General features: G+C 48.0%; 1 protein-coding gene across 2 annotated transcripts in view; it reads left to right on the top strand.

The window, feature by feature from the left end:
- The first annotated feature begins 6 nt into the window (after positions 1-6).
- TGFBRAP1 (transforming growth factor beta receptor associated protein 1) overlaps positions 7-24,671 on the top strand; it is a 46,737-nt gene continuing 22,072 nt past the window's right edge. Inside the window, exons 1-2 of one of the 2 annotated variants that reach the window (XM_030845019.3) lie at positions 7-288; positions 18,397-19,097. In XM_030845019.3, the coding sequence (XP_030700879.1) occupies positions 18,410-19,097 (688 nt within the window). In that variant the 5' untranslated portion in view covers positions 7-288; positions 18,397-18,409. Of the gene's footprint in view, positions 289-4,213; positions 4,321-18,396; positions 19,098-24,671 lie in introns of those variants that run through there. The other variant, XM_030845020.2, reaches the window with a different exon arrangement.

Genomic DNA, 24,671 nt, shown 5'->3' on the forward strand with positions numbered 1-24,671 from the left:
GCGGCGGCCTCGGGTGTGCCGTCACTCTGGCTGCGCCGCTCGTCCCGTTCCGCCTCTCAGGGTCGGCTGGGGCGCCGAATGGGGTCTCGCCGGGGAATACCCTCGGGGGCGAAAGAAGTGAAAGGTCTTTCTGCCGAGGAAACGATTGGCGTTTCCAATCTGGCAGGAAGAGAGGGAAAGGCGAAGTTCACGGAGCGGCCCACCATTGGCGCCCGGTCGCGCCTCCTGTGACGTCAGGGTCAGAGACCAATGGGAGCCCCAGGATGGCCTCGCGGGAAGACGGCGCGGGTGAGACGTTATCCCAAGTATGGCGTGGGGAGCGTCTCGGGTTTCTTTTATTAACCGTTTTATTGTTTCTTAATCTTCCTTCAATATGGTGTAAGGCCAGAGGGTTTAATTACCTGAAACCCCACCGCCTGGCACATAGTTGGCACTCAAGTATTTATTCCCTGAAATAATACTCGGAATGAAACTGCTCAAACATGAAAATAACGTCTGAGAAGCGCCGGGGACACGGCCGCACTTTTGTTTAGCTTCCGCAGCTGTGAAATGGGAATGATAACGCCACCTCACAGTGTTGTGAAGTTGGAGCCAAAGCAGGGAAAGTCCCTTGCCTGTTACCTCTATCTACCCGGACATTTGTTGTAGCCTGTTGACTGTCATCAGGGGAGAGAGGTGGCAGGACGGTGGTGTAGGTGGGGGAAAAGAATTTAAGAGCCTGAAAATGGGGTTACCGGTTCTTGCTGTGTTCTTTCTCCCTGTGGTTTTCAGGACTTAACCTGAAGCCTCAAGCTCTTCATCAGCAAAAATGTTTTATGGCAGGTGAGATCTGTGCGCTTTTTCTCTGCCGATATTTTCCAGTTTAAAGCTAAAAGCACTTCCCTGCTTAAAACTAAAGCCATTAAGATAACTCATGGTACCTCTGAAACAAACATCTCAGGATAGAGAGAGCGTCCCTTGGGCAGAAGGAAAAAATCAAGAGTCAGAGAGGAGGGAGTAGAATTCGGTTCTAACACCCCTCCCTGCTCCAGGGAAGGAGAGACTATGTCTTTGGTAACGCCTGCCCCGGCTCCATCCTGGGCAGAGGCTTAAAGAGTGGAGCCTACGAGAACATGTGGTCTGCTGTGTTTTAATCAGAGTTTCTGATGTAGGAAATAGGGCAGGGAGAATTTGCGTTTCTAACAAGTTCTAAGGTGATGTTTCAAACGTGTCCAGGCAGAAAGACCACCTCACAGAGACTCCTGTCATATCGAAATAAGGAAGCTACAGGTACCTTCAAGCCAGGCATTTACCGTGATTGGAAGGGCCAGGCCTGTCAGCACCAAAACCCAAAGACTGAAAACCAAACCCCAGAGTGGCCCAAGAGCATGTCAGAATCCGTGTGGGGACCAGGGATGCGAGGACCTGACCTCTCCCGCTTCTCCTCACCCCTGGTACTTCACAAATTCCCTAACCAGACACAGTCCTGAGGAAGGGGGCCGGCCTCCGCTGATAAGATTATTGTCACTGCAGCCGAGTGGGGGCTTAAAGTAGAAATAAAGCTCAGTTACAGAAAAAATTCCATTTGTTGCATATTTAAGTTTGTAGACTGAAGTTTATTCCTGCTACAGTATTATCTGTGAGTTTTATATAGTAACCATAAATGCTTAAGTTTTATTATGAGAATTTTCCCTTCACTCAAAGATCATGAGGTTTTCATTAACATTTTTATTTGGTGCCTGTAGTCGACAAGAACAAAGCTGAGGGAAACGAACAAATACTGCCCTGTCTGGCATCATCACCTCACTGGGCTATGAGCTCCTCTGGGGCAGGGTACATATGTGTCCTTGGAATCTCCGCCCGGTCCCTGGCGCGCACAGCGCTTGTACTTAAGTACTCAGTAAGTGTCTACTGAATGAATGAATCGTGAACACGATATAAACTGAGAACCTGGGGTGTTGATTCCTCTTGTTGGCAGTGTAATATTTAAGAGACTTACGAATATTTTATCAGATGTATTGTCAACTATATCTGAGCATCCATAAAATGCTTCAAAGTGAATAGAACAAAAAACAGTTCATGTTTTGGACCCGTGTTTTTAGCTGTTTAGAGCCACAGTTCTGCTATGTGTAAGTGAGGATGTTAAGTTTTGGGAGTAGATAGCAACTATTAAAGTATTCGGTTGTACCTATTCAACGCTTAATCTATTAGACCATTTTTTTCAAACTCTATAAAATACTCTAACGTGTGTAGTATGAGCCCAAGGGATATTTAGTAAATATAATAAATGAAGTTAATAATTCCTTTGAAAATATGACTTTGATAATTCATAAATATGACCAATCAAAACAACATGAGAAATATTGAATTAGCCTGATGCAGATCTTTGCACATTTATGGAATAGTTACTTACATACCGCTGCCGGACATATGTGAAATAGACTTCTCAGAAAGTTCAGGAAGAACAAATGTTTCTAGATGGAATAATGAGCACATGTGGAGTTTGCCATTTTAAGAATCTTATGGCAAATCCTTTCAAAAAGGAAATAATTATTTCTGAATTACCTCCTCTACTCCCCTTTTTCGTTAACACGTTTGCACTCCTAGATTGTTTAAAGCAGAACACAAATATTCCATAAACCATTCAACCAACAAAACTTAATTTTATGTATAAAAAAATTTATGGTGTTATTGAGTTCTGGGTTCTTATCCTTGCTCTTTTCTTCCATGGAGTTTGGGAGAAGCCTTTCACTTCTCTTTGCGTCTGTGAATTCGCGTGTACAATGCAGAAATCAGCAGTGCCTACTTCATAAGGATATGGCGAGGCTTAGATGAGATCACTGCAGTGAGCCCCTTAGCCCAATGTCCAGCTGGCAGTCAGTAGGTGTCACCTCTGCACCTAATCTCATGCCAGGCCATGGTAGAGCGCTGAAATGAAAAAGCGCAGAGTGGATTCAAGCTCCCGCTGGGCCAGTGATGAGCTGATGACCAGTCACATATTCTCCACAGGCCTGGGCAAAATGAGGAGACGGCTGTATTTACTCTGGTGTTCTCCAGCTCCCTGGCTGCACTAGACTTGGGAGCCCATTCATCGCCACTTGTCCTTGAAGCACACATAGCTGTGTACTCTGGGAAACCCCTTCCCCACCTGGAGGCTGGGCCAGTGACACTGGATCCATTGGGTCAGGGCTGAAGCACTGTCTGGGGCTGGGGCACATGTGTGGCCATGAACTCAGAAGGGAAGGGCGTAAAAGGCCATAGAAGATTAATTCCTGATGGTTCTTTATTTCCTTCATTTAACTTTTTTGGGGGGGGTGTCATTTGTTTTTCTCCATTTGAAGCAGAGGACCACAGAGTAGAATCTGGTATGACTCCTGGTTCTGGAGGACGGTTTTATTCTGTAATCCCCAGGGGCTGGAGGAAAGCTGAGGTCACAGGGGACCTCTAAAGTCAGGGAAAATCATTGAGAAAATTGGGCTTTTTATAATTTATGCTGATAATTGAGCACTGACAGCTCTGGAGGGAGTTTTCTAAGTTTTTCATCGTGAAACTGGATTTTGACTATATATTGAAGAGAGGCGCATGGATTGTTCGTAACCTAGGAGTCTTCACTGTGGCTTGACCCAAAGGAATAGCTATTGATGGGCTTTCCTTAAGGAGTGGGTAAACTAGCCCCAGGACTCCCTGCTTCAGTACGGACACCTTGGAATACACTGCCCTTGGGGCTCGCGGCTAGCGGTGGGCCGGAGGCGGGCGGCTCATGCCCAGCACTACATTTCGGTTCCAGGGGGGCCACCAGCAGCCGTCCACTCCTACAGCCCGACTTCGTCAGGTGGCAGCGCCGTCCAGCCCTTCCCAGGAGTGATGGATGGGTGGATGGATTCATTCATTCCTTCGGCAGGTGCACTGCCCAGCGCCGTCGCGGTGCTAGAAGCAGGACGGCGAGCGAGTCCGGCAGGCCGCGGGGGAGGAGAAAGCGCGGCCCCGACAGCGGCAGCCTCGCCGCGTTACCGACCCCGCCCTGCGCCCGGTAGGCTCCGCTCGAGCGCCCGCGGGGATCGGCGCGTCTACCCCCGGACCCCCGAGGCAGGCGCGCCGGGAACCCTGCAGACCCCCGGCACCTGAGGCCGGAGGGGCGCTCCCCTCCCCGTAGCCCGGGCCGGGGCGGGGTCTGCAGGCGACGCGGGGCAGCAGGCCGGACGGGGCCTGGCGCTCCCGCCCTCGGCCGTCCACGTGACGGGAAGCGGCGGGGCCGGGCTGGAGCCGGAGCCGGGGCCGGGGCCGGGGCCCAGGAGCGCGCAGCCCGGGGCGCGGGGCCCGGAGCAGCCGGAGCACGGGCCGGTGAGCGCGGGGCGGGCAGGGAGCGCGGGGCGGGTGGGGCTGGGGTCGGCAGGGGCTGGTGGGCGGCGGCCTGCGGGCAGGTGCGCGGACAGGTGCGCGCAGGCAGGTGCGCGGGTGGCGGGCGCGCGGCGCCGGGAGGGGGCGGCTGTGCGGCTGCGCGCTTTCGGGGCAGGGAAGACCCGAGACTTGGTCCGGCTTTGGGTGGGCTTTCGCTGTTCTGGAGGGAGGAGCCCGGCGGGACGACACCCCGTGCCCCTCGCCCGTCTCCCCTCCACCCGTGCGTGCGATGGTTTTGTCGCTGTGCTTGACGTTTCCTGGAGCTCGTGGGATTTGAGGGTGCAGATTCCGGGCCACATTCGGGCCTGTTTGGCCTGTACTGGGAGACGGGGCAGGGGTGCGATGGGAGGAGGGGAGATCTCGCCCCTGTTCTCCCCTGGGATGTACGGGTGGAAGGAAGTTGAGTTCTCCGCTTCTCGCCTCCTGTGTTTTAAGGGGTGGCTTTCAAGACACAAGCTCCCGCCTGCAGTTGCCCGCACCTGCCATTGCTTCCGCCACGGGCTGCTGGGTGACCATCACCCCCCAGGCCCTACCTGGCCGCTGGAAATGGGGGTTCACACAGCGCCTCTTAATGCACACGGACTGTACTGGGTGCTGGGGTCCCAACCTGTCGGATCAGGGTTCCATCCTTGAGGAAGCGCTTGGGGAGGGCAGGCAGCCGCGGGGACAGTGGTGGCAGGTGAAGACCCGGGGAGAATGTGTGAGGAGGGTCCGCTGCGGTGTGAGCTGGCAGACCCTGGCCCAGAGCTCACGGCTGGAGGCGCCCCCCGAGCCCACTACCCCTCCTCTGGCCGCGCTTCTCTGTTGGTCAGCCGGAAACTCCAGCCCTGTGGTCGGATAGGAAGGAACATCTGGCCAGCTGCTTCCTTTTATTTTTCCTTCCATTTCTGACAGCCACACAGCCTCAGTGGTCACTGAAGCGGCCTCTTTGGCGTGTGGCCCTAGAGGCCATCTACCGCTAGCCTTCGCAGGCCCCGTTCCTTTGTGAAAAGGGGCCGTGCTGCTCCATGGCGGTGGTGGGCGTGGAGCTGCAGGTTCAAACCCTGACGCTGCCACTTCCTAACTGGGAGCCCAGGGCATTCACTGGACGTTCTGAGCCTCACTTTCTTCAATCAAAATAGGGGGAATATGAGGAAAGATACATGCATTCCAGGAAGAAAATGTGCATTGGGCACAGAGCCTGGCACTTAGTAGGTGCTCGATGAATTATTGTTACTAAATAGAAACGAGGACGTGGGGTGGTAGCTGTCTCAGCTCTGAAGTCCGTGGTGTTGGCTCTGAGTAACCGTTAACCCAGTGAGGGCTCTCTTCTGGGGTGAGACTCCCCGGGGGCTCTGAACTCCAGTTTGCTGTGTACATTTTACAAAGACACGGGGGACAGGTGTGGTGCTAGCCCTCGCCTTCAGGTACGTCCTCTGCCTTTTCTCTTCCACTCAGACGGTGAACAGCAGTCCTTGGGTCCTACAGGTGGAGGCAAGTTGCCGTCCACTGCGGGCTCCCAGGACGCTCCAGCCTCTGCCTAACCCTCCAGTGACAGGGATTTTTGTCAGGAGCCTGTTCTTCCCTCAGGCAGCTCCAGTTGACAAGTTTTAAAAGCACAGAGCTCACTGTTTAAAAAACGTGAAATTTCCAGGCCTGATTTGCAGCTAGCATTTCTGTTCATAAAAAAAAAGTAGTTATTATGGTTTATTCCTTCAGGCTAATATTAAAATTTTGTGATCCTTTAAGAAAACTCGAGGAAATTTGACTTAACGAGTTAAGCATCTTCATCTTGGTCTCAGTTCTCATTAGAAATACGTTAATCATTTGTGGTAGCCAGGTGTTTGTATACCGCCTGACAATTTGGCCTGTACTTTATAACTTATCTCCTCTGTGGCAAACCTGACCCATTTTTCTTTCTTAAACAATACTGTACTACAAAATGGACGTAGAAGTAACAAGTTAATTTGGGGCTACCCCGAATGAGCTGGAGTGCCCCATGCAGAAGGGCAGGAGTAGTCATTGAGCGTGTTGTGAAATCGTGCGGATGATTTGAGATCAAGATCTTTTGATAGTCAAGTAGCTGCTGTTGGGTAAATTAAAGATTCAGGAAAAATAACGTGTGGAAGAGGACAATTGCCTAGCATCCAGTAGGCCCTCAGTGATTCTTATGATGGTTTGAAGGTCCAGTATTGAGGAAGACGTCACAAAGGAAATGCCTGGAGATCCACACTCCTCCTCTGCTCTTTTCCGCCTCCCCTGCCCCGCCCTTCCCAAATCCCTGCTTCAGTTATAACTGCTGATGTTGCTGTTCCAGGACGCATATGATATATATACACAGAGACACGCAAATGCATATATGTGGTATGTGTATATATGTATGTGTACATACACTTGTGTGTGTATATTTACATATATACGTATTTAAATAATTCTGATTAATATTGCCCAGGAAAAGGGTCCCAACTATGAATAGTTACATATAGGTATGTACTGGGAAACGATCAAGATGACAAGTTAGTTGTTCAGCCTTAGCTGTCTTTTTTTCTTCTGTTTTAAGATACTCTTTCAGGTCATTGAAACAGGTTTATTGTGATGTAACTAGCCTTATAATATCTCTGTCACATGAGTGCAAAAGAGAACATTAAATGGTCATCCAGTGGTGTCCTGATTTTCAAAAGGGGGAAAAGTTGTCTTTGGTGCAGGTTGGTAAATGTGTTTTCGGTTCCTGGCGGATTTCAGGACCGGGTCACTGAGCAGCCGGCTGTGAGAGCTGAGAGAAGCACAGGGGCAGCATGGGCTGCAGTCCCTCAGAACAATTGACGCCACAGAAACGTGTGTCCCGTTTAGATAAGATTACCGGGCTAGCGGAGAAACGTGTCCGCGTGTCACTCTGTATCTGAGGTTGAGCAAGGCGGTGCTGACTGCACTCCATTTGGGAAGAAGCGTTTATTTGTGACACAGGTTGTTTAGGGGGCGTGGGGAGGGGGCGAGGCGTTTGGCCACAGAGAAACGTTAGAAGGGAGGGTGAGGCGGGTCCTGGGGGCCCTCTTCTAGCCTCGGGATGGAAAGCGAGGACCTACTGCTGAGGGTCCCCCGGGGAGGGCCTCACACCATGGTGCCCCCTGTGTCTGGGGTTGTCTGAGTTCTCTTCGGGGATCCGAAGTCACACTCGCCCCCTTTGGTCAACGCAGTAGGAAGAACGTGGCCTTGGAGTCAGAAACAGAAACGGGGCTGAAGTCCCAGTTTTTTCACCTGCGGCTTTGTAGCCTCTGTGTCCACAGTGACACCCGCCTCTCGAAGCGAAGCATCTGTCCAAACCCGGGGCCCAGGGCCGCAATCAGCTGGTGCCCATCCTTCATCCAGACTCAGAGCGGCCTTGAGCCCGGGGTGGGCAGCGTGGTGCAGTGGTTAGGGCCCCACTCTCCGTGGTCCTTCAGCCTGTGAGAGCTCCATCTCCCCCTGCGGAGTGGAGTGATGAGAGTGCTGGCCTGGTCGGCCACCGCGGTGAGCTGGAATAGCCCGCTTGATCCGGAGCCTGGCACGTGAGGAGCATCGCAGGGGTCGTGGCTTCCCTAGGAAACTGTTATCACTACCCTGTCCTCCACAGGAGCCAGAGAATAGCCCAGAGGGAGCGTGTCATCCACCCAGATTCAAGAAGGGGACAGGCTCAGAGACTTTAAGTGACTTGCCAGGAATACACTCTGTCCACCTGAGTCCATCCCAGACTTCCCCGGCTACCCTGGTCCAGCGTCTGCTCAGTCTTCTCCCTGGGTCCACGAGAAACTGGCCCCGAGCTTCCTTCTTAGCCTCCGTGGGAGAGAGGCCAGGTGACCTGCGGTGCTGTGAGCCCTCCTTTCCGACCCCTCCACTCAGCTCCGTCCTCTGGGCCTTAGCTGTCTCTCCTGATCTTATGGGACCAATGTGATAACCTGTTGACGTGGGGTTGAAAACAGCTGGTGAAACTTGAGAGGCTGTGTATGTCCCCCCTGGCCCTTTCCTGGAACGTGAGAATGTGTGACAACTTTAATTCCCTTGTAGGTTTGGTATTTTCAGACCTGATTTCAGTAGAACTGCTATTTTCAGTTTTCCCAAAGATTTCCCCCTTCTAGAGTATTGGTATCTCAGGTCTTTACAAATGCGTTTACCCAGGTTAATCGAGAAACTTCTTACGAAACTTTTTTCTATGAAAGTCTGTTGTTAAAATGGCAAAATAAAAATGTTTTAATAGTTGCATTTGTAGAAATACTGTAAATGACAGGCAGATTCAAGGAATGCAAGCTCTCTTACAGCTAACGCCTGCACTCCTCTGACCAGTGGCAGGCTCTCAGAGGGTCTCTGCCATGCTCCCTGGGCCCACTTCCGAGACTCTGACCCCCAGTCAGAGTCTTTCTTTCTTTCTTTTTCAATTTCTTGGCCGCACCCTGCGGCATGTAGGATCTTAGTTCCCCAACCAGAGATCAAACCCGTGCCCCCTGCGGTGGAAGCGTGGAGTCTTAACCACTGGACCACCAATGAAATCTATTTTCTAATGAATGGTTTCCATCCCTTGAAACGGTGCCCAGGGAGTGGTTTTTGCCCCCGATCCCCTTTGACAACTGGTGGGTTTGTAGAGCACCTCACGTGCTTGCAGACGTAGACATGGCTTTCCAGCTCAAGTGCCTGAGGAATTCAAGGATTCAGAACTGAATGTAGCTAATAAAACAAGTGACTGATGTGGAATAATATGAACAGGTTAATGACTGTAACTTCTCTTTATGAGGAAGAGGAAAGGTTGGCCAAGTTTACATTTTTAAGGGTTTCGCATCTTGTGATCAGTTTGGAGTTTATCTTTTAGGCAGTGGCACACTTTCCGAAGCGCTTTAAGGGGGGTGATGACGTGATGTTTGAGATGTGAGGTCCATGGTCCTGCCCATCTTCCTGTGTTGGTTTAGAATCAGGCCTGGCTCTGGTCCAAACGTTAGAATGACCGTTTGATCTCTGTTCACTTATAAAGGACTATCAGAAAATTAAAAAAAAATGTAAAATGGGACAATAGCAAATCTGCCTTTAGGTAAAGTGTCCTTTTTAAAATGTAGGTAAGAATTAATCTTTAGCTGGTCCATAGGGAAGCACCTCCTGTGATAGGGGTGTGATACCCATTGATGGGTTTTTACCTCTAAAGTGCGTAGGGCTCTATAGAGTTTGTTTGATTTTAAAGTGTTGATGTAATCCTCAAATGTGTGATTCTTTGCAGACACACAGGATGCCATGCCCATCTTAAGGCTGTTCTCATGTTATGTGAACGTTCTGTGACAGGAGGTAATAGTGTCCTTTGGTTCAAGAAAAGTAATTATTGGCGAGGATCCCATCTTAAAAAACAGCCCTTTGTCATAGCATTCTTTTAGCAGGATATATTTATTTCTGGCTCAGATCGGGAGTCTGTATGTATATATATATTTTTTTCCTTGTTTAATCTTGTAACCTTGGGTCTACGAGTGTCTTTCTGCGTCTAGATAACCTTTCTACCTCAAACATTGCTTTTATTCCACGTTCATTCTTTCTGCTGTGACTTTTACCCGCAACGTGAGCACTTCCATTGCTCCAGGTTCTTGCAAATCCCCAACGTCATAGGACTTCAGAGGTGTGGTCCGCTTGGTGGATACGCAGCGAAGTCTCCTCGTAGCTGCAATTTGCAATTCCAGATGGTTCTACAGGTTGATCATTCCTCCACGGCTGCTGGCCATTCACGTCTCCGCTTCTGTGAGACGCCGGATCACCTATAGCCCGGTCTTCTGTGAGATTCGTGTTATTTTCTTCCTGTGCGAGTTCTCTGGACCATCCGGGCGTGTTTTCGTCAGACGTGTGAGGTCAGCGTCTTCTCCCCCATCCTCATGTTTCTTCATCTTAACTTTTCACTTTCTTGATGGTATCTTTTGAAGAACGTAGGTTTTACATTTTAACGTGAATAAATTTATCTTTCTCCCTAGGGTTTGTGCTTTTTTATCTTATTCTAGAAGTTCTTCCCTACCTTAAGGTCATTAACATATTTTTCCCCTATTTTCTTCTCAAAGTTTTAAAGTTATGCCTTCCAAACTTAAGACTCTTCATCCATCTGGAATAATTCTGATGTATGGTATAACGTAGGACTCTGGTTTATCTTTTTTCTTCTGTGTGGATATCCAGTTGCCCAGCAATGTTTGCTGAGCAGATGAGTGCTCTGTATACACCCTGTGATATGCAGTGCCACCTCTGCCATATTTCTGGGTTCCGTATATGCACGGTCTGTTTCTGAGCCCTCGGGTGTGTTCTCTTGGGTTCGTCCTGTACCAGCACCACAGTATCCCAATAGCCATCACTTTATATTTCATCTTATCTGTTGAGTCAAGTCCCCTTACCTTACCTTTTTCAGAAGTGTCTTGCCTTTTTTGGTCCTTCTCTGCATATGAATTTTATAGTCTTCATGTTGAGTTATACACACACACACACAGATACACACATATATACCTGTTACAATTTTATTGGAATTGCATTTTTTTCTCTGGGTCTTTTAGGGGCAAGTTTGCTTTTTATGGAAGCAGAATTTGCATACAGTAAAATACGCTGAAACTAAGCACACAGTTCAGTGAATTTTGACAAACCCATACACCTGTGCAACCAATGCCTCAAACAAGACGTAGGATATTTGTGTCACCCCAGAAAGTTCCCTTGTGTCACCCCTTTCTTTCCAGTAACCAGTGTTCTGACTTCTGTCACTATAGATGAGTGTTGCCCGCTTTTGCACATCATATACATGCAGACACACGCATGTGTAGGGTTTCTTTCGTTCAGTGTTTTTGAGATTCACCCAGGCTGTTGGCTTTAGCGGTGGTTTATCCTTTTTATTTCCGAGTTGTATTCTGCTTCATGAATACTCCACGTATGGGTACAAATGGGTAAAACTGAGCTGGTTCCTGTTTGGGGCTATTATGAATAAGGCTGCTATGCACATTCTGATACAAGTCTTATTGTGGGTGTTGGCATGTACTCCGGAGAAATGGAAACATTAAGAGCGGAACTGCGGGGTGACAGGATATATGCATGTTTAACTTCGTAAAAGACCACCAGATTTCCAAGGCAACAGTACCATCTTATCCTCCTTCCAACAAAGTATGAGGTTTCAAGTTGTCCTTTATCCTCATTAACATTTAGTGTTGTCAGTCTTTTTTGTTTGTTTGTTTGTTTTTTGTGCGGTACGCGGGCCTCTCACTGTTGTGGCCTCTCCCACTGCGGAGCACAGGCTCCGGACGCGCAGGCTCAGCTGCCATGACTCACGAGCCCAGCCGCTCCGCGGCATGTGGGATCTTCCCGGGGCACGAACCCGCGCCCCCTGCATCTGCAGGCGGCCTCTCAACCACTGCGCCACCAGGGAAGCCCATGTCAGTCTTTTTAATTGTCACCATTCTAATAGGTGTGAAATGGTATCTCATGGCTTAAAATAGATTTCTCTGATGGCTAATAATGGTGAACATCTTTTCATGTTCTTATTGGTCATTCACATACCTTCACTTTTGAATCTTTTTCCCATTTAACAACTAAAGTTGTCTTTTTATTATCGGTTGGTGGGAGTCCTTATATATTCTGGAAAATGAGCCCTTTGCCTGATATGTATATCACAGATTTTCCTCCCAGCCTGGGGCTTGCCTATTCATTTCCCTAATGGTGTCTTTCAATGGATTCACATTTTAAATGTTTATAAAATCCAGTTTATCACCTTTTTTTTCTTTTCTGGTTAGTGCTTTTTGTATCCTAAGAAATCTTTATATACCCCGAGGCCCCAAAGATATTCTTCTGCCTTTTCTTCTAGAAGATTTATAGTTTTAGCTTTTGCTTTTAAAATAACTCGATGCATCTCAGATTAATTTCTGTGCATGGTATGAGGTAGGGATAATTGAGGTTAATTCTTAACCCCATTTAAGGTTACCCACATGTTCCAGTGCCATTGATGGAAATGACTTTACTTTCCCCACTGAATTTCATTGGTGCCTTTGTCAAGAACCAATTGAATACATATGTGTGGGTCTAATTTTGGACTTTCTATCCTGTTCCATTTATCTGTTTTCCTATCCAGATATCTTAATTACTCCGGTTTTATAGCAATTGCTGAAATCAGTGTAGGTCCTTCAACTTTGTTCTTCGTTTTCAAGATTGTTTTGACTATTCTAGGTACTTGGATTACCATTTAAATTTTAAAACCAGCTTGTCAATTTCTGCAGAAATGTATGCTGAGATTAAAAATCAGGTCTTCCTTAATATCTAGCAATAAGATTTTATGATTTTCTCCTTGAAGTTCTTACACGTCTTTGCTAGACAATTTCTTCATACCTTAATTTTTTTATACTACGGTAAATGTCCTTTATTCAAGATTAAAATTTCTAATTGTTGTTTGTGTGTAGAAATGAAGATTACTTTGGTATACTGATTTTTTTGATTAAAGGATATTTCTAACCTTTTATTAATTCTAATAGATTATTTGTGAGTTTCCACGCAAACGGTACTATCACCTGTAAACAATTATAGTTTTATGTCTTTGTCTTCAATTCTTTGTAACTATTCTTTTTCAACTGGCGAAGACTTCCATTACAATGCTGACTACCAATGGTGTATTAGTTTGCTAGGGCTGCCGTAACAAAGTACCCTAAACTGGGTGGCTTAAGCAATATAAATTTTTGTTGTCCCGCAGTCTGGAGTAGAGAAGTGTGAGATCAGGGTGGTGGCGGAGGTGATGTCTCCTAAGGACTGTGAGGGAGAATCTATTCTAGGCCTCTCCCCGAGGTCCTCACAGCCTTGGGTGTTCCCTGGCTTGTAGATAGCCATCTTCTCCCTGGGTCTCCACGTGTCCGTCCTCTACGTATGTCTGTCTTGAGTCCAAATTTCCCCTCTTTATAAGGATACCACTCATATTGGATTAGGGTCCACCCTAATGACCTCATCTTAACTTGATTATCTGTAGGGACCCTATTTCCATATAAGGTCCTATTCACCGGTAATGGGAGTTAGGACTTTTTTTTTTTTTTTTTGCAGTACGTGGGCCTCTCACTGTTGTGGCCTCTCCCGTTGCAGAGCACAGGCTCCGGACGCGCAGGCCCAGCGGCCATGGCTCACGGGCCCAGCCGCTCCGCAGCATGTGGGATCTTCCCAGACTGGGGCACAAACCCACGTCCCCTGCATCGGCAGGCGGACTCTCAACCACTGCGCCACCAGGGAAGCCCGGGAGTTAGGACTTTGTAACATATTTGGGGAGATATAATTCAACCCACAAGAGATGATAAGGGTCTTGTTCCTTCTTTTATGTGTTTTCTCTTTTAATCTTTAAATGTGCTCAGTTAAACTTGGCAGATTTTATTACCTTAAACCAATACTGCATGCCAACTTATTCATATTGTGTTCATATATATATACACACACACATATATATGTGTTACTTGACTCAGTGTGCTAACATTTAATACTTTTGCATGTTTATTTATAAGACTGATCTATGATTTTCCTTTTTCCTATATCCTTATCTGGTTTGGATATCAAAGTTATACTTTACACTGGCTTTATAAAATGAAGTAGGATACGTTCCTCCTTCTTTTTTATTCTCAGGAAAATGTATTGTGTAAAATTGGAATTATGCGATTGCCAAAGGTCTGGTAGAACTGTTAGGAGATCCATCTGGACCTGGTGCTTATTTTATGGGACAGTGTCCATGAAATCAGAGTATAGCCCGAGGTCTTGCATTGTGTAAGTGCATCAGCTCTCCCAGGCTCGGCCAAGTGCTACGAAGAGAAGTAGGGCCTCTAGAAGGCTGTTGTAACAGTTCTTCAAGTAAAGAACACAGAAAAACATTTTTGAAGCTTATGGGTAATCTCAAAATCTGCTGCCCAGCTCTCTGTGTAGCAGCAAGAAGGGACTTATTGAACTGAGGTTTCCTAGGAAACCTAAAGGGACCTAGGAAGTTGCCAAAGCAACAGGTTCTTTGGACAGTGGCTTCAGGTGTAACTACAAGATACTGTGTACATCTGTAGAAGAAAACTAGTATTTTTACATTAACATTTTCAAAGACACTCAGATTCTGATTATCACTAGTGGTGGTGTGTATATTCTTAATTTGGTGGAAAGTAATCACTAATATTTAAATTTTGGCCCTTAGCATACATGTTGCTTTATACTGTTACTTGTGTAGTTTTCTATTATGTCCTTAATGAGATTGGGAGACTCTTGGGAAGGGCACAGTGTCTTGTAACATTTTTTGCACACATACAGGTGCTTGTTGCATATGTAATGTTATCTGTTTTTATTGTCCATGAATGTATTAATATTTTTCCCTTTTTTTCTCTAGGTATATATTTTGCAATTTTGAGAACACTGAAATATTGATCTTTTAAATTACAGCCATGCTTTTAAGGTGCAGTTCTAAGAAAAAGTTAGTTTAAATATCAGATCAGTTTGCAATCACACGATAAAGTATGAATTGTACAGTTTAGAGAAATTTTGAATCTTATTACCATGTTAAAACCTCTCTGAATTCAGACCCCAGTAAGGTGGACTTAATATAGGGAGGTACAGCCTAAAGTTTATCTTTCTGTGATTCATTATTTTATCCAAGTAAATTTATCATGTGACTAGATCATGGAGGAAATTTTCCTGCTGCTTAAAGGAATAAATCATTTATTTATTTATTTATTTATTTATTTATTTATTTATTCTGTGGTACGCGGGCCTCCCACTGTTGTGGCCTCTCCCATTGCGGAGCACAGGCTCCAGACATGCAGGCTCAGTGGCCATGGCTCACAGGCCCAGCCGCTCCGTGGCATGTGGGATCCTCCTGGACCGGGGCACGAACCCCTGTCCCCTGCATCAGCAGGCAGACTCTCAACCACTGCGCCACCAGGGAAGCCCGGAATAAATCATTTTTAAGTATCAGAATGTTTAGTGTCAGCTTTCATTTACCTCCATGTAATTCTGTTTTAGCAACTTTGGAGTTTATAATACACTATTGTTGACCTTTGTGCTGTGAATTGGCTCTCCAGGACTTTATCTAGCACTAGATACACACTTGCACCCTTAAACAAAATCTCCCCAACATGCCCCCAGCACCTGGGAACCACCATTCTACTCTCTGTTTTCAGGAGTTCAGCTTTTTTAGACTCCACATATAAGTGAGATCAGTCAGTGTTTGTCTTTCTCTGCCGTATCTCACTTAGCATAACGCCTTCAAGGTCCACGCATGCTGTTGTAAATGGCAGTATTTCATTTTTCTCATGGCTAAAGAATACTCCCTTTGTATAGACGTATATGTATGTATGTGTGCGTGTATGTGTGTCCATATATCTCACATTTTCTTTATCCATTCATCCATTGACAGACACTTAGGTGGTTTCCGTATCTTGGGTATTGTGAATAGTGCTGCAGTAAACATGGGAGTGCAGAGATCTCTTTGAACTTCTTTTTTCATTTCCTTTGGATATATACCGAGAAATGGAATTGCTGGATCACATGGCATTTCTATTGTTAATTTTTTGCGGAGCCTCCACAGTGTTTTCCATAGGGGCTACACCAGTTTTCCACCGACAGTATACAAGTGTTGTCTTATCTCCACATCTTCATCAATACTTGTTGTCTTCTTGATCATAGCCATTCTAACACATGTGAGGTGATGTCTCATGGGGGTTTTGATTTGCATTTCCCTGATGATTAGTGTTGTTGAGCACCTTTTAGTGTACCTGTTGGCCATTTGGATGTCTTCTTTGAAAAAAATGTCTATTTAGTTCCTCTGCACATTTTTTATTGGATTGTTTGTTGTTATTATTATTGATTTGTATGAATTCTTTATATATTTTGGGTATTAATCCCTTATCTGATATATGGTTTGCAAATATTTTCTCCCATTCTGTAGGTTGCCTTTTCATTTTGTTGATTATTTCTTTTGCTGTGCAGAAGATTTTTAGTTTGATGTAGCCCCACTTGTTGACTTTTGCTTGTGTTGCTTGTGCTTTTGGTGTCATATTCAAAAAATTATTGCCAGTCCAAAGTCAAGGAGCTTCTTCCCTACGTTTTGTTTCAGTTTTACGGTATCAGGTCTTATGCTTAAATCTTTAATCCATTTTGATTTAATTTTTGTGAGTGATGTGAGATGGGGTCCAATTTCATTTTTCTGCACGTGGTTATCCAGTTTTTCCAGCATCATTTATTGAAGAAACTGTCCTTTCCCCATTGAGTATTCTTGGTTCCCTTGTCAAATATTAGGTGATTGTATAAGTGGAGGATTATTTCTGGGCTCTCTATTTTGTTTTATTGATCTCTGTGTCTATTTTTATGCCGGTACCATACTGTTTAAATTACTATAGCTTTGTAGTATAGCTTGAAACCAGGAAGTTTGATGCCTCCAGTTGTGTTCTTCTTTTTCATGATTGCTTTGGCTATTTGGGTCTTTTGTGATTCCATACAAATTTTAGGATTATTTTTTCTATTTCTGTAAAAAATGCCACTGGAACTTTGATAGGAATTGTATTGGATCTATCGATGGTTTGGGGTAGTACGTACCTTTTAACAATGTTAGTTCTTCCAATCCATGAACATATTCAATAGGTAGCCTTCCATTTGTGTCCTCTTCAGTTTCTTTCATCAACATCTTGTAGCTTTCATTGTACAGGTCTTTCACTTCCAGCCTTTGCTGGAACGCATCAAAGAATTAGGGGTTTGGTCTCTTATGAGGCAACGCTTTTGGATACGGAAAGTGAGAAGAAGTCCAGCCAGCCGCCCTCTGACTTCATCAGGCCCTGCAGTTCTCTTTAGAGTTGCATAATCCCCCTCTCCTGCTTGAGGCTGTCAGGGACTACTGGGCGTGAGTCTGCTTTCTGGCCAGCGGAAACATCAGGGAAAAGCCATCTTGCTCATTCCTGCTGCCTCTAACTTTGTGGAGTGTGAAACCAGTGTCCTTTCTGGAGGAAGAAGTAGAAAGCCCAGGGTTAGAGTGTGGGGCAGTCTGTCCTCTGGTGGAAGTAATCCATTAACTGACCTGTCAGTAACCTCACAAATCCACTGAGTACCTCAACTCACCACCTGCAAGCCTTGGAGCCTTGCAGCACATCTCTTCTTTTATTCTTTTTGGGCACGCCGTGCAGTATGTGGGGTCTTAGTTCCCCAACCAGGGATCGAACCCCCATCCCCTGCAGTGGAAGCACGGAGTCTTAACGACTGGACCGCCAGGGAAGTCCCGAGGCACGTCTACTGCTCCAGCGAACGAGTTTCCTCTGGGAGCCAAATACGGTGCTGGGGCAATGTGCGTACCTCAGTGGGAAAAATACAAGGGCATTTGGGGTGTGATCCGTGCCTCTGTGTCTCCTGCGAGATCTGAGGGGCAGGAATTAACCACACAATGTAGGTTGCTCTCCGCCATTCACTTAGACACCGAGTCTGGTGGCTGGTGAGGCTCAGGGGAACATCAGTGAGGATCACTTGTGCCTTTTTCTGAAGTGTTTTTGTTGCGTTGTCTGTGTGAACAGGTGTGCTTGTCTTCTGCCCACAGGTGTGTTTCCAGGAGCGGTGTAAGGAGACGCCCTATAAGTCTCAGCTCTCTTGAGAATGGGCAGGGTGACACTTCGTTAGAGGCGCGCGTGTGCTCTCCTGCCGGGGTCTCTGTTTGCCTGGTGGGAGGAGACCAAGTGGGAAATATTTTTTTTTTTTTGCGCTACGCGGGCCTCTCACTGCTGTGGCCTCTCCCGTCGCGAAGCACAGGCTCCGGACGCGCAGGCTCAGCGGCCACGGCTCACGGGCCCAGCCGCTCCGCGGCATGTGGGATCTTCCCGAACCGGGGCACGAACCCGCGTCCCCTGCATCGGCAGGCAGACTCTCAACCACTGCGCCACCAGGGAAGCCCGGAAATCTTTTCTCTCCTTCACTTTTTTCCAATAGCGCCGAATGATTTCCTTTCCCTGAAATCAGAGCTGGGAATCCACGTATATTTATCGTGACCGGAAATGGTTGTGCTTGGTCCTCGTTCCTCTAACTTACCTTTCTTTTCCTCTCCCGCAGGTCAGCCGCAGACATGATGAGCACCAAGGCGTTCACCCTGGTCCCCGCCGTCGAGCGGGAGCAGCTGATGGGCGACAGGGAATGGGTGTCACTGGAGTGTGTGGAGTGCTGCGGCCGGAACCTGTACGTGGGCACCAGCGACTGCTTCGTGTACCACTTCCTGCTGGAGGAGAAGACCGTGCCCGGCGGGTCGGCCACGTTCACGGCCACCAAGCAGCTGCACAGACACCTGGGTTTCAAGAAGCCGGTGAATGAGCTGCGGGCGGCGTCGGCCCTCCACCGGCTACTGGTGCTCTGTGACGGCTGCATCACCCTGGTCCACATGCTGAGCCTGGAGCCCGTGCCCTCGGGCGCCCGTATCAAGGGGGCCACGGCCTTCGCCTTGAATGAGAACCCGGTGAGCGGAGACCCCTTCTGCGTGGAGGTCTGCATCATCTCCGTCAAGCGCAGAACCATCCAGGTGTTCCTGGTGTACGAGGACCGCGTGCAGATCGTCAGGGAGGTGTCCACTCCGGAGCAGCCCCTGGCAGTGGCGGTGGACGGCCACTTCCTGTGCCTGGCCCTGACCACCCAGTACATCATCCTCAACTATAGCACGGGCGTCGCCCAGGACCTGTTTCCCTTCTGCAGCGAGGAGAAGCGGCCCATCGTCAAGAGGATAGGGAGACAGGAGTTCCTCCTGGCAGGCCCCGGCGGATTGGGTGAGGCACCTCGGCTAACCTGGCCGACCTCTGCCCGGTCTCCCCGCGTTCCGTCCTTGAATTCACGCTGAGATCGGAGAGGCAGATTGTGGTTCTGAAAGCTAGACGCTCGTGCAAACAGAACTGCACGCCCAGTGCTTGCGCAGTTTGCATTAGATGGTTTTGTGAGTGTGGGTTTAATGGAACAAAAATAGGCCGCTCTTAGAATCACATTTCCTTTGTGCTAGAGTAGAGCCTGACGATGGCTCTGGGGAGAGAATTCCACTAAGGGGATAAGTACACGAAGAAGAATCTGTAAGACTTCTCGATAAGATTTTCTCCTGTGGGTGGGTTTCCTAGCGGATTGTTTTTATTCTCCATTCTGAAAGGAGCTGAGGGAGCTCACTTAACAGATGATTTCAGAGGTGGAGGCTCCAAGGGTATGTCCCCGGTTTTCTCTTACTGACTGCAGTTTCGTCCCACCAAAAAGCGTCTAGCAGCTAGCTCCTTAAAAGGGCTTGAGCTGTTTGGTGTAGCCTTCCTCATTCTCCGCGCTGCCTCCTAAGAATCAGAGCTGGCAATGTCATCTGTGGTCATGGTCGTGGATGGTTCATAGTGTGTGTGTCTGGGACAAGCAGGGGCTGAGACGAGTGAGTCTCCCTTAACACCCACAGTCTTTAACCTGTCTTCCTGCCCTCTTACAACTTGGTGATGTCCGTGGCTATGCCTGGATCCTTTAAGTCCCAAGGGGCTGCCGAAGGGCAGCGTTCTGTTGCTGTCCATTCCTCCTTCCTGTCGACTGGAACCTTCTGCAAGAGAAGCTTCTCATTAACTTGGTTTGCCCCCAGGATCACCGTATAAGAAAGGCAGGAGAAGGAGGTTTTCGGAAAGATGACCCTTCTTCCCTAAGTGAAGTGTCGCCATGAATCATGGATGTAAATGTATGTGGCGTTTCAGTCCATCTGCCCTTGGGGGTGGTTTATTCAGGTTGACGGCAAGCCCCTTCCCCACGCCCCGGGAACGTTGGTATCTCCCTTGCCTTCTGCTGTGACAAGGTGTCCGGGGTCCCTCTGTACGCTTCCTGCCCTAGATCTGGTTTCCGCCATTTCTCCAAGGACCCCTGATGTTTAGAGACGGCAGTCTGGGTGCTGGAGGTGCTTGGGGTCTGCTGTTTCTAGGTCTCTTGGGTGGACAGAGCTGGGAAGTATGCCTTATTTAAAGATAAAACCCATCATGAGAGTATATCGCTGGAACAAGTTTGGGGCTACTGGGCCCTGACCCCGTCTGTCTGCGTGCCTGTGTCTCCTCCCGCCCACCCCCAAATCCTAGTAAGGTCCCACCGTGACGTGGTTGTTCCTTTGATCTGCCCCACAGGACACAGAGCAGGAGGACAGGACCGACACCACTGCGCCCGCCATGTAATCACCAGAAAACGTTTGATTGTAGTTCTTTTGTCCTCAGGGTACGGGCCGTGTAACCCACTAGGAACTTGCAGTCACATTTCTGCGTTTAAAGTCACTGGGAGTAGTTCCCATCCGTGTGGCTCTGCCGACAACGGGATATACAGTTAGACGGATGTGCTTCGTTTCACTTTCCATTTCTAGAAATTGCTTTCTCTCATTGTTTTCTTCTGTAAATATGTACAAGTTTCCACGTCAGATCCACACAGCAAGGTACATTCCCCTACTCTCTCCTTCCCCCAGAGGTAACCTTTATTAGTGTTTGTCCTTTCATTTTCAAATAAAAATTATAAATGAATATGTAGATATGTGTATCTCCCTCCTTCAGAGTTGCAGGCTGTCTCTCCCGTGTGGAGGGACCACCGTGCCTCAGTCAGGCCCTGGTGGTGGGCATTTGGGTTTTTTCCAGTCCATGGTATTAGTAGGAGCTTATCTGTTTGGATTTTTCCAGTGTATCTGTGGGAAATCTTTCTAAAGATGGGGTTGCTGAGTCCACATGTAAACGCATGTGAATCTGGAGGGGGACACTACCACCCACCCCCCACCCACCCCCGACAAAGGTGGTAGGTACCGTTTTTTCTTCCCCTGGCACCTGTTTCCCCTGAGCTTTGCCAGCAGCGTCCATATATTGTCAGACTTTCGTGGTTTTGCCCGTCTGGCACATGAGGAATGGTATCTCAGTGGTGTTAATCACATTTCTCCTTTTGTAAGCAAGATGGAACATTTTTCAAGAATTGAAGAGCCATTTGCCTTTCTTTTGATAATTATCCCTTCTCGCTAGCTGGTTACTTTAGCATTTGTTATATATTTGAGATACCAACTTGTCTGAGACGTGTTTCAAATACCTCCAGTTTTTACCCTGAAAAAGCGTTTCTTACACGTTTCTATATAATCAAATGTATTAACCTTTGTACTTTATTGCTTCTTTTCTGAGTCATAATTATTAGGGATGTTTCCCCCTCTCCCAGGTTGTAGACAGATTCACCCAGATTTTCTGCTGGTACTTTTATGGTTTCATTTCTTACAGTGAAGAGTGAATTCGATTTCCTCTTCGTCTGTGTGGTTGTCTGCTCTCCCCACACCTGATTCAGGAGTCTGTCTTTCCTCGCTGGTGGCGGTGGCTGCCTCTCAGGTACAGTCAGTTTCCTCATGCCGTTGGGCCTCGCCTGATGGGTTTCCTGTTTTGTTCCGTCAGTCCGATTGCTTATTGATGAGCCGGAGCCTGCTTTGGATGTAAAGGCTTTGTTGTGAAAACATTTGACTCCAGTACCTTGTGTTGGTTTTAGTGTCCAGATTGAAGGGAAATGGTAGTCAATCATGTTCAGGCCTCATTTTTCCTCAAACTTAATCTGCCTCAACTACCTGGGCATCATGGTAAATGAACCAACCTTCTTAATCGTTGTTCTGCTTGTAATAGGTGTGATTATAAGCAAATTGGAGATCCCTCGTAAGCTCTGTAATACATCACTATATGCAGGCTCTGTGTACAACACAGTCATCACCACCATCGTTAAAAGGCTTCAGAAATTAAGTTCAAGCAAATTACTGTAATGAATGCATATGCACCATCAGACATATCAATGCTGTATGTTTTCATTTTGCCCACTGCCTTCCCCCCTGAAGATCACATGTGCCCACTGCCCTGTCATGAGAAATTGCTCTTAACTTTTTGCCTTAGTTTTTTTGTGTTTTTTTTTGTTTTGTTTTTTGGGCGGGGCCGCGCAGCCTATAGGATCTCAGTTCCCCGACCAGGGATTGAACCTGGGCCCCGGCAGTGAAAGCCCAGAATCCTAACCACGAGGCCACCAGGGAACTCCCTGCTTTAGTTTAAATTGCACTATTTTAAGCAGCGCTTTGTTGAAAATTTCATAATACAATTGATTATTGTGACTTTAAACTGTATCCTTGGATAATGCTTCTTGAACAATGTAGATAATTCAGCTATTCCGTACCTCTCATGGCCCCCCTTCCCCCTCCCAGCTCAGATAAGGGGGTCCCCTGATATTTAGAGGGTGGAAACCGTCTAAATGGAAAAATAACGCAGTGGAAAACAATGGTTTTTGAAGGTGTACCATTTACAAACGTGGTACATTTGCAGGTTGACAGCACTTGTGTGCCTTTGACAATACAGAAACAATAGCGCGTGTCACCTGCTTTCAAGCATAGAATCGGTGGGTGGGTGTCAACAACGGTGCCCCTGTTCCTGAGTGGACCCATGGCACCTTAACTCCACCTGACCTGGACCCCTGGTTGCCAGTTACTGATCTGCTCTTTTATTCCGGTGAAATCCTGTGCTTTCCTTTTTGTGTGGAAGCCTCTGTTCTGGATCTCTGATTTCTGCCCTTTTCATTGCAAGAACATTCATGTCTGGGCCTCTGTGCTGCACAGTCCCCGGTCGGGTGATGCCCGGCCTTAGCGGGTAAGTGCGGCGACCCTGATTTAATTCCAGGGCGAGGCTGGACAGCGTTTTGGTGTCCGTGCTCCCATGAGAGCTGTGCTATCCAGAACACGGTTGTTTGATCTGAAATTCACAGGCTCCTTGGGGTTGCCGTATGCTTGTCCCGTCACCAGGTTACGTTTGCCAGACATCTGGGTGCAGACGGTGTGCTTTTCTCTCCCTTCGGGCTCTTTCGCTGGCTGGTTCTAAATGCTCGGAAAATTCTAGAGGGTGCGAACCTCATTTCCTCCTGCCAAGCTCGAGCTTTGCGCCTCAAGTTTCTCTCCCTCCATGTGTTTCACGCTCTTTGAATACTTCGGCGATGCAGTCGTGGGGTAACTCAGACCTTAGTTCCGTCCTCTCTGTGACTGTACAGTGTCAGACGTGCCAAAGTCCATGCCTTCACTCTTGTGCCCTCTCCAACCCTGGCCCAGAACCCACCGCCCTGTCGGCCCCTCTTACCTGCTGGCGCTGAGCTTTCCGGGGTTTTCCACATTTCCACCGAACTCCTTGACTCCTGGTCTGCTCTGGAAAGAAGTAAGGAGGAGCGCTCGCCAGCCTCAGAGGAACCTCCTCTCCCCATGGCCTGGCGTCCCCTGGCTCTCCTGCTGCAGGAAGGGTGCCGTCACCCCTGAGGATGCACTGGAGCTCCAGGCGCCCCTCCCAGACGTCCATGCCCTGCCAGCCCTGCATCCTGACCCCGGCTTGGTCTCAGACCCGCCCGATCGTGTCGGTCCTTATTCTGATGGCGCACGGTGGCCTTGACTCTCGCTCCCTCTAAGTCAGGTGCCCAGTTCCATGATTCGCCCCGGAAGTTACCCCTCCTCGGTCAGACCCCCCGGCTGGCCTGACTCAGGGCTCCTTCCTGGTGGCTGGCGGCTGCCTGGCCTCCCCCGAGTTTGGGTCTGTCCCTCTTTCCAGGCTCCTGCCAGGCCAGCCTTCCTAAGGCCCCTGTAACCCTGTAACGAATTCAGCCTGACTTTCCTGGTCAGCGTTTCCTGCTCTGCCCCGAACTTGAACTTGACTTTCTGACCCTCAACATCCCAGGCAGGGTTTGCTCTCTTCCGGGGCCACATACGCACTTCCCTGCATCCCGGGGACCCTCGTGCTTCTTGCCGCGGGGGCCTCACTGGCCTCCTGTCATCCTCCTGTGTCTGCTTTTTATCGGGGAGGTAGTTACCCGTGCATCTCCCTGAACCCCTTCACCGCCGGGAGCTCCCGGGCGCGGCTCGGGTCGGCTGTCGCTTTAAGCTGACGCCCCGCATGCGGACTTACAGCTCTTCTCGTCTGTTCTCATCTAATACCTGAGCTCTCTCTTCTGTTCGTGGTGGGTTCACCCGAAGCCACATGCTCTGTCGGGGCGTTATTCTCGATTTTACACTGTTCCTCAAAACACCCCAGTGACCACTGTGCTTGTCGATTGGCCATCGATTTAAAAGTAGAATCAGCAGATTAACATGTCAGTGTCTATTCAGTTCTGATAAAGAATTATTCTCCAAAAGTGTTCCTCATACCAAACCAACACTTGGTGCTGTTAGTCTGAAACCTTTGGCCAATCTGATGGGTGTAAGTTGGTTTTTTACTTCTTTTTTTTTTTTTTAAATTTCTGTTCCCCTGGTTACTAAGGAATATGGGAATCTCTTCAGGAATTTGTTAGCTATTTGCATTTTGTTTTCTGTGAATTACTGATGCATATCC

The sequence above is a fragment of the Globicephala melas genome, chromosome 12 (assembly GCF_963455315.2).
Source record: "Globicephala melas chromosome 12, mGloMel1.2, whole genome shotgun sequence".
NCBI classification, from domain to species: domain Eukaryota; kingdom Metazoa; phylum Chordata; class Mammalia; order Artiodactyla; family Delphinidae; genus Globicephala; species Globicephala melas.